General features: G+C 41.4%; 1 protein-coding gene across 1 annotated transcript in view; it reads right to left on the bottom strand.

The window, feature by feature from the left end:
- The window catches only part of LOC132819478 (spermatogenesis-associated protein 7 homolog), a 55,587-nt gene extending 45,027 nt beyond the window's left edge, over positions 1–10,560 (bottom strand). The window contains exons 1-4 of the mRNA XM_060831007.1: positions 10,477–10,560; positions 9,351–9,472; positions 4,512–4,564; positions 36–157 (exon numbers count right to left, since the gene is read on the bottom strand). Coding sequence (XP_060686990.1) covers positions 36–157; positions 4,512–4,564; positions 9,351–9,472; positions 10,477–10,560 — 381 coding nt within the window. The remainder of the gene's footprint in view (positions 1–35; positions 158–4,511; positions 4,565–9,350; positions 9,473–10,476) is intronic.
- Between the last annotated feature and the right edge of the window lie 3,957 nt (positions 10,561–14,517).

Below are 14,517 nucleotides of genomic sequence, written 5' to 3'. Positions count from 1 at the left end.
ATTCCCTTTTGATAGCCACAATAGAATCTACTTACTCTGCTTGTTGCCGGGGAAACAGAGCTGTAGTTCATAGGAGATGTTGAATGATAGTGCAGAACTTCCTTCTGCTGGTTTTTCACTGCTTTACTTAGCCTCTCCCTTTTCTGCTGATCCTTGTCTATAAAATTAAAACATTTTGTTAAATAATTTAGGGTATTTAAATAGCACGATAGTGTTTGAATAGCTGCATTCTTTTACATCTCGCATTGTCAAGTGGCATTACGGAATTCCAAGGTACTTCGTAGATGTATAATAATACAAAAGACACAGATCCAAAGCAGCCCCTCAAAATAATCACCTCACCTAATGCCAACAATGAACTAACATAGGATTATATGTGATGCAGCTTACAGCATGAGGTTTAAGCTTTGTTTGCAATCCCTCCTATCTCTCTTCATCTAAATACATCATTGTAATCATCTACTCCCTTATTCTGATAAATACTTCAATGCTATTTGCTTCTATCATTCCCTATGGTAGTGAATCCCACATTCTCACCACTCTTTTGTAAAAAGTATCATAGGTTTCTTTAAAAAATGGAAGAAAGGTACCAGAGTATTATCAGCAGGGAAAATCACAGAGATGTGCAAGATCTGTAGAGCACTGATAATGGGGACTTTCATTATTCAAACGTCAATTAGGCTAATGTTGAAGGGTAAAGAGAAGGGATTAATTTGTGAAATGGATTCAGGACAACTTTCCCTGTTTAGTATCATAGAATCTCTACAGTGTGGAAACAAGCCATTTGGCCCAACAAGTCCACACAAACCCTCTGAAGAGTAACCCACCTAGGCCCATTCCACACCCTATACATTTACCCCTGACTAGTGCATCTAACCTACATATCCCTGAACACCATGGGCAATTTAACATGGCCAATTCACTCAACCTGTACATCGTTGGACAGTGGGAGTAAACCAGAGCACCTGGAGGAAAATCACACAGACACGGGGAGAATGTGCAAACTCCACACAGTCGCTCGAGGCTGGAATCGAACTGGGTCACTGGCGCTGTGAGGCAGCAGTGCTAACAACTGAGCCGCCGTGCTGCCCCATGTTCTCGATCTAATGAGAAAGGAATATTACTAGATCTGGTGGGGGAGAATGAAGCTGTTCATCTGTAGCAAATGTCTTGAGACAGCATTTGTATAAGATTGGTCATCATGCTGTAAGATTATTAATGGAGATGATCAAGAAACAATCTAAAATAGAATATCCAAATTGGAAAAGTGCTAACTTTAATTTGATGAGTGACAGAAAAAATATTAATGAAATGATGGATGATGTATACAGGGAGATTTTGGGTACAGCTTAGAGACATTCAACAAAAACAAAATGGAGGGGAACCAAACCAGGTCTCCTTTGGATTTAGATTAAGAATGTATGTTTTATGCTTTATTGTCATGTGTCCTCAAGTACAGAAGTTCAGGAGCACAGTAAAAAGTGTATAACGTTGCCACACATTGCGCCATCTTAGGTACCTAGGTACAAAAAAAAGCCTAGATACAAAATAGCAAGAGAAACAAGAGTTAAACAACTAAGCATTATGGCATAGAATAGTAGAAAGATAAGGAAACAGATATTAGTTTACATTACAGTCTTTTGTAGTTTAAACTAGGAAAATAAAGTTCAACAGTCTTGGATGAGTCCTCTGCTTATCTCGCTCTCTGGGGAGACCTCAGCTGTCAGTTCTCATTGCTACAACCACAGATACCGTCGCTGCTGTTGAAGTTCTGAAGAAGGGTCACTGGATCCAAAATATCAACTCTGAATTCTCTCCACAGATACTGCCAGACCTGTTGAGTTTTTCCAACTATTTCTGTTTTTGTTTCTGATTTTCAGCATCTGCAGTTATTTTGATTTTTTTCTTCAGTCTTTAGCCAACTTGATTTACTCTACCTGATATCAAAAAACATTTGGAGGCAATGGATAGTGCAAAAGATGGGAACACTGACAATATTCTGGCAATAGTACTGAAGACTTGTGCTCCAGAGCTTGCTGCTCCCCTAGCCATGCTCTTCCAATACAGTTACAATACTAGTATCTACCCAGCAAAATGAAAAATTGTCCTCTGCATAAAAAGCAGGATAAATCCAACCCAGCCAATTACCGCCCTATCAGCTTACTCTCAATCATCAGTAAGGTGATGGAAGGTGTCATCAACAGTGCTATCAAGTCACACTTGCTCAGCAATAACCTGCTCAATGAAGTCCAGTCTGGATTCTTCCAGGGCCACTCAGCTCCTGACCTCATTACAGCCTTAGTTCATACATGAACAAGTGAGCTGAATTCCAGAGGTCAGGTGAGAGTGACAGCCCTTGACCTCAAGGTCATTTGACCAAGTGAGGCATTAAGGAGCCCTAGCAAAACTGGAATCAGTAGGTATCAGAAGCAAACTCTCGATTGATTGGAGTCGTGCTTGTTACATAGGAAGACGGTTTTGGTTGGTGGAGTTCAGTCATCTCAACTCCAGGAAATCTCTGCTAGAGCGCGTCAGGGAGTGTCCTAGGCTCAATCATTTTCAGCTGCTTTATCATTAAGGCAGAAGTGGTGATGTGCAATCATTGTCAAACAATTCATGACTCCTCATATATTGAAGCAATCTATGTTCAAATGCAACAAGATCCGGACAAGATTCAGGTTTGAGCTGACACATGACAAATAAAAGTCATGCCACACAAATGCCAGACAATGATCGTCTTCAGTAAGAGACAAACTAACCAGCACTTGTTAACATTCAATGGTGTTACCATCATTGAATCCCCCACTATAAACATCCAAGGGATTACCATTGAAGAAGGGCTCATGCCCGAAACGTCGATTCTCCTGCTCCTTGGATGCTGCCTGACCTGCTGCGCTTTTCCAGCAACACATTTTCAGCATTATCATTGATTATCAACTCAACTGGACTCACCACATTATCATAATGGCTACAAGAGAAGGTCAGAAGCTAGGAGTACTGCATCTAGTAACTTTGATGATGCTGTCACTTTAACAAGGTTACTTTGTCCTTGGGGTTTGTAGAGAGAGATTGTAAATGCAGAGGTGCTGAGGAGTTGAGGGGGTTTAACAGTTAAAGAATGGAAGGGGAATGGCCAATTCACCCAGTTCAGCTTTTTTCAAGTATGTTTTAACTGCAGCAGTCACAAGATGTGTGAGCCCAGGGAGTTGCAAACATCAGTGAAGAACTACTCTGACCTTCCTCTGAAATCTCTTTGGATATTGTTCCCACCTGCATGTAATAATCCGTGTTTGAATTTATCGTTTTGCCAAGGGGTGTGTTGAAGGGATGTTACTGTATTGAAACAGTTAATTAGTAATAGTTATTGTATCGGGTCGTTTAAATTTTCCAATTGTTAAGATATTCTAAATTCCATTTTCTTTGGCTCACGTTACAACTGTAGTGTTAAAATAAATTCTGTTTTACTTCAAGTCAAGTGGGTCTGACTAGCTGCATCACACCTGGAATATCTAACTCACATCTACCTCTAACATAAGAAAACATTAGGATCTAGGCAGCCTACTTAAAATATTTTGAGGGGGTCTGGCCTGGTCCATAGCAATACCTCCCCAAAGCCTGTCCACCATCTACAAGGGTCAAGTCAGGAGTGTGATGGAATACTCTCCACTTGCCTGGATGAATGCAGCTCCAACAACACTCCAGAAGCTTGACACCATCCTGGACAAAGCAGCCCACTTGATTAGCACCACACCCACAAACATCCACTCCCTCCACTACTCTCGTTTAGTAGCAGCAGTGTGTACAAGGTGCACGCAGAAATTCACCAAAGAACCTCAGACAATACCTTCTAAACCTGTGACCACTTCCATCTAAAATGACAATGGCAGCAGATACACGGAAACACCTCCACCTGCAGTTCCTCTCCAAGCCATTCTGAATTGGAAATACACCAGCGTGCATTCACTGTCGCTCAATCAAAATCCTGGAATTCTCTCCCTATTTAGGTACTGTGTGTCAATGCAGCTTGTGGACTGCAGAGGTTCAGGAAAGCAGCTCACTACTGCCTTTTAAAGGCAACTTGAGATGGATAAGAAATGTTGGCCAGGCAGCAACACCCACGTCCCACATAGGAATTTAAAAAAAAGGAAATCATTGTGGTTTAATTTAAAAGCAAACAAAGAATTTGAGCTTTCATGGTTCTATCACGAACAAGTTAAAATTACTTTTATAGCATTCTCCATGCTAATGTTATAATCACATATGGTAAAAGCTAATGTTGACAGCAAAACAACTTCTGCTGTATCAAAGACAAGAAACAAAGACACTTTGTTGAAAATCTGCTCATATTTCACTCTATCAGTAAAACAATTGATTATAGACTTTGATTAATGATTGAAAGGAAACGTGCATGGTTTGCAATTTACGTACAATTGAAAGGCAAGTTGACTCCACAAGTCAGCAGAATGTTCTGGTAGGGACTAAATAAACAAAATGAATCTGTTAACACGCACCATGGTTACACGACAACGTGAACTTATAAACAGAGTGAAACAGTTTCAGCATTCTGCAATAGCAGAAGTCAACCATGATGCTTTTGAACATTTCCAGATATCATTTAGTCACAATTGTGCTTCAGCATCTTTGTTTGCTAAACAATCTTTCGTGACTGTTAGTTATAAATAATTGTACCACACTGAACAGTTCAATCCTAATACATAAATAACTAAACAAATGAGAGTTGAGAGCTAACATTTGGTAAATAAATAACTGTTACTGATAGCTGTTCTACTTTTCTTTCATGTCCTATACTGCACTTCTGCTGAAAAAGTGATTTTTCCCTTTTCAAGATTATCCCTCTTCCCCTCTACTGACAAAGAAACCTAGGAGAAAGTGAGGACTGCGGATGCTGGAGATCAGAGCTGAAAAATATGTTGCTGGAAAAGCGCAGCAGGTCAGGCTGCATTCAAGGAGCAGGAGAATCACGTTTCGGGCATAAGCCATTCTTCAGGAATGAGGAGGGTGTGCCAAGCAGGCTAAGATAAAAGGTAGGGAGGAGGGACTTGGGGGAGGGGCGTTGGGAATGTGATAGGTGGAAGGAGGTTAAGGTGAGGGTGATAGGCCGGAGAGGGGGTGAGGGCGGAGAGGTCGGGAAGAAGATTACAGGTCAAGAAGGCGGTGCTGAGTCCGAGGGTTGGGATTGAGATAAGGTGGGGGGAGGGGAAATGAGGAAGCTGGAGAAATCTGCATTCATCCCTTGTGGTTGGAGGGTTCCTAGGCGGAAGATGAGGCACTCTTCCTCCAGGTGCCGTGTTGCCATGGTCTTGCGATGGAGGAGGCCAAGGACCTGCATGTCCTTGGCGAGTGGGAGGGAGAGTTAAAGTGTTCAGCCACGGGGCAGTTGCTTGGTTGATACGGGTGTCCCAGAGGTTTTCTCTGAAATGTTCTGCAAGGAGGCGGCCTGTCTCCCCAATGTCCTCTACTTGTGGAACGTTTCAGAGAACACCTCTGGGACACCCGCATCAACCAACCCAACCGTCCTGTGGCTGAACACTTTAACTCTCCCTCCCAGTCCACCAAGGAGTTGCAGGTCCTTGGCCGCCTCCATCGCCAGACCATGGCAACACGGCGCCTGGAGGAAGAGCGCCTCATCTTCCGCCTAGGAACCTTCCAACCACAAGGGATGCATGCAGATTTCTCCAGCTTCCTCATTTCCCCTCCCCCCACCTTATCTCAGTCCCAACCCTCAGACTCAGCACCGCCTTCTTGACCTGTAATCTTCTTCCTGACCTCTCCGTCCTCACCCCCTCTCTGGCCTATCACCTTCACCTTAACCTCCTTCCACCTATCGCACTCCCAATGCCCCTACCCCAAGTCCCTCCTCCCTACCTTTTATCTTTTCCTGCTTGGCACACCCTCGTCATTCCTGGAGAAGGGCTTATGCCCAAAACGTTGATTCTCCTGCTCCTTGGATGCTGCTTGACAAAGAAACCTGGTTGGGGTTGAAGCAGTCTGAATAATACCTCCCACTTTGCAGTATTGGGCAAGTACCAGAATTTCTGGCAATATTCAACAGGTGAATGTATGGAGTATGTCAATGCAGTGTTTGTTCTCTGTACTGATTAGATATCCTTTATGTTGCCCGCAAAGTCTGTTCCAATCAGTGCTAGGGGGCATCTGCTGGCCTAATATAAGAGTAAGGGAGCTTATGGAATGAGTGGAGGAGCTTTTGATTTGTGTTTGTAAAACTCATTCGCCATCAGTTGAAAATAAGGTATTAAACTAACATGCCCAACATGTTTGCAGCAGCATTTTATAGGACCACAAAATTCTGTCGGATGGTACCTGTTTCTCTACATAACGGGTTTATTATTTCTGGAATGGTGCCTGCAGAATCTTCACAATTCCCCTGATGCAGGTCACATTGGACACTATGTTGAACAGCTCCACAGAGTTGGCAGATTATGATTTCAAATCAACTGTCTGTCAACAAAATAAAGAAGTGTGGATGCTGAAGATTTGGAACAAAGACAGAAATTGCTGGAGAATCTCTGCAGGTCTAGCAGTATCTGTGGTCAGAAATCTGAGTTAACATTTCGAGTCCAGTGACCCTATAGAAGGGAAAGTCAACTTTCCATTTTGGAACTCTGCATTTCAGCTAATGCCCTTCTCAGCTAAACATAAGTTATGGAGCAGGATGGATCTCATCTCTGCCCTATACTCTTTAAAAAGAGGATCAGGTAGTTTCAGGAGAGTTGCTATTGATTTCTACTTGTTGTTGATGAGTTTGCAGAAATGTTTGATAGTCTGTCTGATTTATTTGGAGTTGCTGAAGTGAAAGGAATGCTAAATAAGTGCTTAAGGGGATTGTTCCTGACTTCAAGGATTCTGCACTAAACACTAGGTCCTGGCGATGAGTGCAACAGTGTGAATGCTGCTTTGGAATGCTGTACAACAGATGGTCTGGACAGGGGTGGCTTAGAGGAAGGCAAACTGCTGGAAACAGGAGGGCGTGATGGCTTCTCAGCATAGGCCATTTCCATCCAGAGTATGCTTAGACCAATGCTCCTATACTTGTTTTAGCAAGGAACAGTATTTCAGATGTGTACTGCACTGAGTAAGAATAATTCATGCTCAAGTTCAGGTAGACGTTATTAAACAAGTTTTACTTATAACTTCCCATGAAGGTAGCAGAGGGCAAGACAATGAAGTGCTCAAATCTTGCAATGTACTGCATTAGATCAAGAGAAAATACTGCAGATGCTAAACTGCAGGCTTCTGAAGAAGAGTCATACTGGACTTGAAATGCTAATTCTGTCTCTCCCTCCAGAGATGCTGCCAGACCTCTTGAATTTCTCCCCCAATTTCTTTTACTATTTCATATTTCCAGCATCTGCAGTTTCTTTATTTTTATCACAGGCTTAGATCTCTGCTTTAATATATCAAACTCAATCTCCCTCATTTGGTAAGTTTTGACAGCACTCCATAACTTCACAGCACATAAAGAATGAAAATTTCCATCTTTTTCAGTGGACATGAAAGAATATCAGAACTAAATCTATGCCAACAGTCAATCAACAAATGGTGCTGATATGAATCAAGAATATGATTAACCCAGAGCATCCAACTGATGCAGCTGGGGAACCAGTTAAGAAAGTTTGAAGAATTTAAAATAAAATACCTTGTCATTTTACAACGCAATTTGTAGACTTGTTGATTTATGATAATTCATTTGGGGCTAATATCCCTGACAATAGGCACAATTGATTACTTAGTGCCCAACAACTGTAACAGAAGCGCCATGCAAACTTTGTGCTACATGCCATTTAAAATGTTTTTGGAATAAAGTCACTGCCAACCACGCCATTGACTGGCTCACCAGCTGAGCAGGGGACCAAAACAATGAATCGTTGACACCAGTTAAAAGTAGAGTCTAGATTAGAGTGGAGCTGGAAAAGCATAGCTGGTCAGGCAGTATCCGAGGAGCAGGAAAATCGATCTCTCGGGCAAAAGATGAAGGGCTTTTGCCCGAGGCATCGATTTTCCTGCTACGTTGATGCTGCCTGACCAGCTGTGCTTTTCCAGCACCACTCTAATCTAGACTCTGATTTCCAGAAGCAGTCCTCACTTTTGACCAGTTAAAAGTAGCCTACGTGGACTAAAGCAAACTTAAACCTCTTAAAGAAGTGTATTGTGGCTGGAGTAGGCTTTGGCCGACCTTTGGGAGGTGAAACTGACCTGGGAAAGACAAGAATGGTAGAACATGGGAGAGCAAGGAGTTCGTGTTTTCAGACTAGAAACCTTGATGTAGGATTGGGAATAGGCCATTAAGTTGCTCAAGCCTATTTTGCCATTCAATGAGATCATAACGGATCTGTGACCTAACTCCATGTATTTCCATTTAGCTTGCATCCCTTAATACCTTTGCTTAACAAATATTTTTCTATCACAGATTTAAAATTAACAACTGATCTAGCATCAAATGCCATTTGTGGAAGAGAATTTCAAACCTCCAACATCCTGTTTGTGACGCAGTACTCCTAACTTCTCTCCCGAACAGTCTAGCCCTAACGTTTAGATGATGCCCCCTTGTCCCATCCAGTGAATTATCTACCCTGTCTTTTCCTGTTAATATCTGGAAGATTTTGGTAAGACCATCCCTTCTAAACTCGACAGAAACAGGCCTAACTTCTACAAAGTCACCTCATAACGTTAGCACAAAATCCAAATATTATTCTTGTCAATCCACACTGTGTTCCCCAAAAGGCTGATATATTCTTCCAAAGGTGTGGTATCCAGATCTGCCCACGGTATTCCAAATATGGTTTGACCAGGATTTTGGATAGTTGCACCATAACTTCTACATCCTTCTCCTCCAGTCAACACGGAATGCCAGCATTCCATTGGCCTTCTTGATTATTTTCTGCACCTACTTGTGGTATTTTAAATCCATGCATGTGAACCCCAAGTCTCTTTGAACATCCACTGTTTGTAACTTCATACCGCCCACAAGGTACCTTGATCTATCCTTTCTCTTTCTAAAATGGATAACCTCACACTTATTTACACTGAAATCAATCTGCCACTGCACTTAATCTATCATTTTCCTTTTGAATTTTATGTTATCATCTACACAATCTACAATGCTGCCTAACTTTGCATTATTAGCAAATCTGGATATACGACTTTTTATGCAAGGGGGCCAGAAGATCTTCCAAAGGGAAACAATTCCAAGGATCCTCAAAACGCACACTATGAAGGTGGCGGAAAATATAACCATAAAGATCAGTATCAGGAGTCAGGCCCTGCAGATCTGGAGACAGTGTGGTAATATGAGTGGTCAGTGCATGTACCTTCGAGTGTCATCTTCTGCCAACTGTACCATCGGCTGTTCAAAATAATTCTCATCTATCAACAAATTCTTATCAATCAGAATGCATATGATATTAATAGGCACAAACTCACACATGTAGAACTGCGAAAAAATTACAAGTGTAATCCATAGTTTGGACAATCTGTTTGCTGTTTAACCATGGAAGTGACACTGTCCAAACAGGTAGCACAACACTCATTGAGTCACTTTCTTCTCACACAAGACAAAGCAGCACATAAAAACAACAACCTTTCTTTATGTCATGCCTTTAATGCATGAAAATGCCTCATGGTGCTTCACTGCAATATTTTCAAGCAAAAAGCTGATATCAAGCCACACATTCAGGCACTTGCTGAAAAGCACAGTCATAAAAGGAGGTTTTAAAGTCGTAATATACAAGAAAGAGAATTCGAAGGACAAAGAAGTTTACAGATGAAACTCCAGAGCGTAGGACCTATGCGACTGAAGGCATAGACAGCATTGGTGGAGCAATTAAAATCATAGAAGCTCAAGAGACCAGATTTAGGTGCTGAAACCTTGTTGAATTTTTAGGGTGGAAGACAGGGAGGTGTGGAATGAGTTGAAAACAAGGCTGACAATTTAAAATTGAGGTATTGCTTAAGCCAGGCCCTATGTCGGTGGTCATTTCCGAGAAGGGCCAGGAGGCTGAAGCATTAAACAGCACGAGTTTTATCATGAAGGTGCTCATTGTACAGGCAACAAGGTTAGACAGAGCCATTTGGCTGCTCAAAGAGGCCGATGATATCTTGTGACTGGACTCTTAAAGTGACAGTCCACCATACTTACACAAATTCACAACAACCCTCCCCCCTTATATCAGAGGTTCCTACAATGAAAACATCCATATTATTTACAATCATATATATAACAAACAGTGAGTAAGATGTTCCAGAGGACTCCTGTGTGGTTGTCGGCACACATCACAAAGTTATTTATTTTTCTTGTTGGCTTTGACTTCTGGTGTTTTAGGTGTACTAGGAACAACATCTGTTGTTTTTTCTTGAGAATGGCTGAATGCTCAGAGGTTAATACAATATTGTGGTATTCTCCACTAAGGTACTGCCTTTCTCAGTTGCTCCATTTACTGTTATATCCTCAAGTATATCCAGGTTTCTATTTGGCACAGTTATTTGAGGATCTTCAATTAATGTTGTCCCGAGCACATTCATTCTGGTTGCCAAGCATTGATCTGCATGTTTTCTCCATCCAATATCATCACTTCTCTGTATGGGATAGGAAACTGGCCCACTATGTGCTATAATGATGGATGCTACCCACTTCTTGATAGTGATGTAATTCCTCACTGTTGCTTCTTGACCTTTTTGGAAAATGTGGCATATATCATTCTCTTGTTGGAAAACCTGATTCGGTTGTTTGCTGTCAACAAGGTCTTTTGTTTCAGCAAATGAAATGTCATGTGAAACTGACACTTTACCATGAACAATGCTGGAGACCTTTGAGTCATTGAGTGGATTGTGTTCCAGTATGTTAACAAAGTTTGGCTTAGGCTTTTAGATACTGACCCATGTTCACGAGATACCCTGAAGGAATATTTCATTGTCTGAGCAAACCTTTCTGACAAACCATTTGGGGCTGGGTGATAAGGAGCTGATCAGATATGTTGAAATTTGTTCTGCTTGAGATAGTCCATAAACTCCTGTGATATAAACTGTGAACCATTATCACTAACAAGCTGTTCTGGATAATCAAACCTTACAAATATCTCCTCCAACCTTTCAATGGTTTTATATGAAATTTCCTTCCTCATGTTTAGAAATGGTAAGGGACTGCATCATATGATGTACCACAAAAAATTCATTATTATTTCTTCCTGTTTAAAACAAGGTATTCCTGATGCTTCCTCTTTCTTTCTGAGGCTATACCCCTAGTTCAAGACATTTCCCTCCATGTAATGTATTTATCACACACAATGTTCCTTTAGGGTGGAGTGTGTATTGAACTTGCTCTGTTCTATCTTTGTGACTAGTCTTGTCTTACGTCAAGTTCCAAGAAGGATGTGGAGGCTGAAGTATTAAACAGCAGGAGCTTCATTAGGGCGTTGTTCACTCTTCAGGCAGCAAGGTTAGACAGAGCTGTTTGTCTGCCCAAAATAGCTGATGAGATTATTATTGTATTACTCTTACATTGCGCTTATGTTACATTAGAATAATGGTCCATGATACTTACATAACGACACAACAGTAACATACACAGGGTGATGGGTTAACAGGCTTTGTACGTGTAAGGAGCTGAGCTGAATTTTGGATTATTTTAAATTGACAGAAGGTGTCTGCCAGAAATTAACTTACAGGTAAGAACAAGGAACAAAGGCAAGAATGAGGATTTCAGCCAGAGGCAGGATATAGAAAATAGAATACATAACAGGCCTTCACCCACTGCATCCGTGGCAACCATGATACCATTCTAAATTAATCTGACGTAGGCATTAACCTGAGGCCTCTTGAGAAGATGGTTCTGGCCATTATTGGGACGCCTAATTGTTGAGTCTGTGACTAGTGGAGGGATTGAGAATCATGATTTCTTCGTACAAAATATTCTTTCCCACAGCTCACCTCTTCTGTATCCCATATTCTCTTCTGATACATAGGCTTTACATGATTTTTGGATCATGCAATACTTACTTCTTCCACAGAACAACTTCACTCTGATCATTTTCTCTTTTCAGATACCCAGAAAGTGCAGGAATAGCAACACACAGTGATGTTGAGGGCAAACTATCAATATTTGAGTACACATTTGCTGTTGTCAGTATAAGTATTTCCACTTCATGATATTTAGAGGATATCACAACAACAACAAGATTTGCAAATGGTGAATCTCTGGGCATGAATGGCCTGCAGCAAGGGTAGGCAGTATGAACAATGTAAATATCAGCTTGATTGCAGTCAGGATCCCAGTTTTTTTTTTGCAGAGAACTTATAGACCAATGCACTAGAAAAACATTGATGAGTAACCATAATTAAATACTTAGTGTTTTGGGAAACTTGCAGACAAAGTCAAGGAGCTTGGAGGAGGCCAATACTAGCTTAGCACAGCAGACTTGGAACCATCTTTTTTGACAGAGACATAGCCAAAGCCAACAGCACACTTGAAGATCCAACTATAGTACAGTTTATGATGTCAATGCCTTCGCCTTCATTTTAGCACGAGCTTCATTCAGAAATCCAAATATTGCAGTGGAAGCTCAGATTAATCTCATTTGGCTCTTAATAAACTCAGATTGCTGCCACCATGACTATGTGTATTGCAAGAGGGCTTGCCAGATTTTACCGCGGTATACCTATTGTGCCTTCAGCACAGTGTTAGGGTTATTCTGGAGCCACCCTGGGGAAGTGGCTATGATTCTAAGAATCATGATTTTCTGTCCTTTCTCAGAAATGTGCATCAGGGATAGGGTTGTGAACCTGATTTTGACAGTAAGCCAGACCAGAAAGCTGCTGACTGCGCAGAGACAGTACAACGTGAAGCCAAATCTTCAGTGTTGAGAGTTTTGAGGTCATCCTGAAGAGCATCTGAAAACAAGGAGTATTCCACAACCAGCGACTCTGTGACCACTAGGATAACAGTGCATTGGAACTCTAGGATAGGCCTTTTGCCTGAAACATCGATTCTCCTGCTCCTCGGATGCTGCCTGACCTGCCGTGCTTTTCCAGCACCACTCTCTCGACTCTAATCTCCAGCATCTGCAGTCTTCACTTTCGCCTAAAAGCATGTAGAAGACTGGTATGATGGAAATATATAAGTATGACTTTCATATCCAAACATAACTATTTGATTTATAAATTTAGTTTGCGATGTTTATTTCATGGTGGCTTTCATTATTCTTGATTGAGCTGACACTGTCGTGAACGAAGGAGGACAGATATGACATTGAATTATTGGTTGTGAAATAAAGGATTCATTATACCTTTACTCTAAGAATAGGAGCTGACGACAGAAATCTGAAGTGCAAAGAGATCAAAGTGGCCCAGTGCATAAGTCACAAAGTTATTAGCCGGGTACAGCACACAATCCAGAAGGCTAATGGGATGCTATGGCCATTGAACACAAAAGTAAGGATGTTAAGTTTTAGTTAGTTAAAAATCACACAACATCAGGTTATAGTCCAACAGGTTTAATTGGAAGTACACTAGCTTTCGGAGTGACGCTCCTTCATCAGGTGATGAAGGAGCATCGCTTTGAAAGCTAGTGTGTTTCTAATTAAACCTGTTGGACTATAACCTGGTGTTGTGTAATTTTTAACTTTGTACACCCCAGTCCAACACCAGCATCTAAAAATCATGTTTTAGTTAAACAGGGAATTCGTTAGGCCACTTCTTGATGCAGTTTTGGTCTCCTCATTTAAGGAAGGATGTAATTGCATAGCAGGTGGCTCAGAGGAGATTGACTGGAGTGATTCATGGAATGAACAGTTTGTCTTATGAGGACATGTTGGACAGGCTGGGTTTGTTTCACTGAAAGAATGAGATGGGATCAATTGAAGTGAATAAGATCCTAAATGGTTTTCAAACAGACAGAATACTGAGCAGCCTGGACAGAGTGGATATGGAGAAGATGTTTTCATTAGTACGAGGCTGTAGGACTTGAGGTTACAGTCTCAGAGTGAAGGACCCTTTAGAACTGGGATGAAGATGAATTTCTTCAGCAAGAGGGTATTGAATCTATGGAACTCATTGCCATAGGGGGCCAAGTCATAGTCTGTATTTAAGACAGAGATAGATAGGTTCTTGAGTAGTAAGAGGATCAAAGGTTACAGGGTGAAGGCAAGAGAATGGGACTCAGAAACCTATCAGCCACGACTTGGAATAGTTGTTTCATTTTAGGAGATCAGTCCAGAACCAGGAGGCACCATTCAAGACAGAGATATGAAGATTTTGTAGGTTCTGTGACTTTGGAGTGACTGTAAGTTGGGGCATTTCAATATATTTAAGGAGGGCTAGGTATATTCTTTTTAGGCAAGGGAATCAAGGATTATTACAGACTACTGGGAATATGGAATTTGAAACACAAACAGATCTGCCATGATCCTATTAAATGGCAGGTAGGCCCAAATGATCTACTCCTCCTCCTACTTTTTTGTGTTTGCACGTTCATACACTGGTACT

The sequence above is a fragment of the Hemiscyllium ocellatum genome, chromosome 10 (assembly GCF_020745735.1).
Source record: "Hemiscyllium ocellatum isolate sHemOce1 chromosome 10, sHemOce1.pat.X.cur, whole genome shotgun sequence".
In the NCBI taxonomy this organism is placed as follows: Eukaryota; Metazoa; Chordata; class Chondrichthyes; order Orectolobiformes; family Hemiscylliidae; genus Hemiscyllium; species Hemiscyllium ocellatum.
The sequence above is the reverse complement of the archived record's forward strand: the minus strand, read 5'-3'. Positions and strand labels throughout refer to the sequence as shown.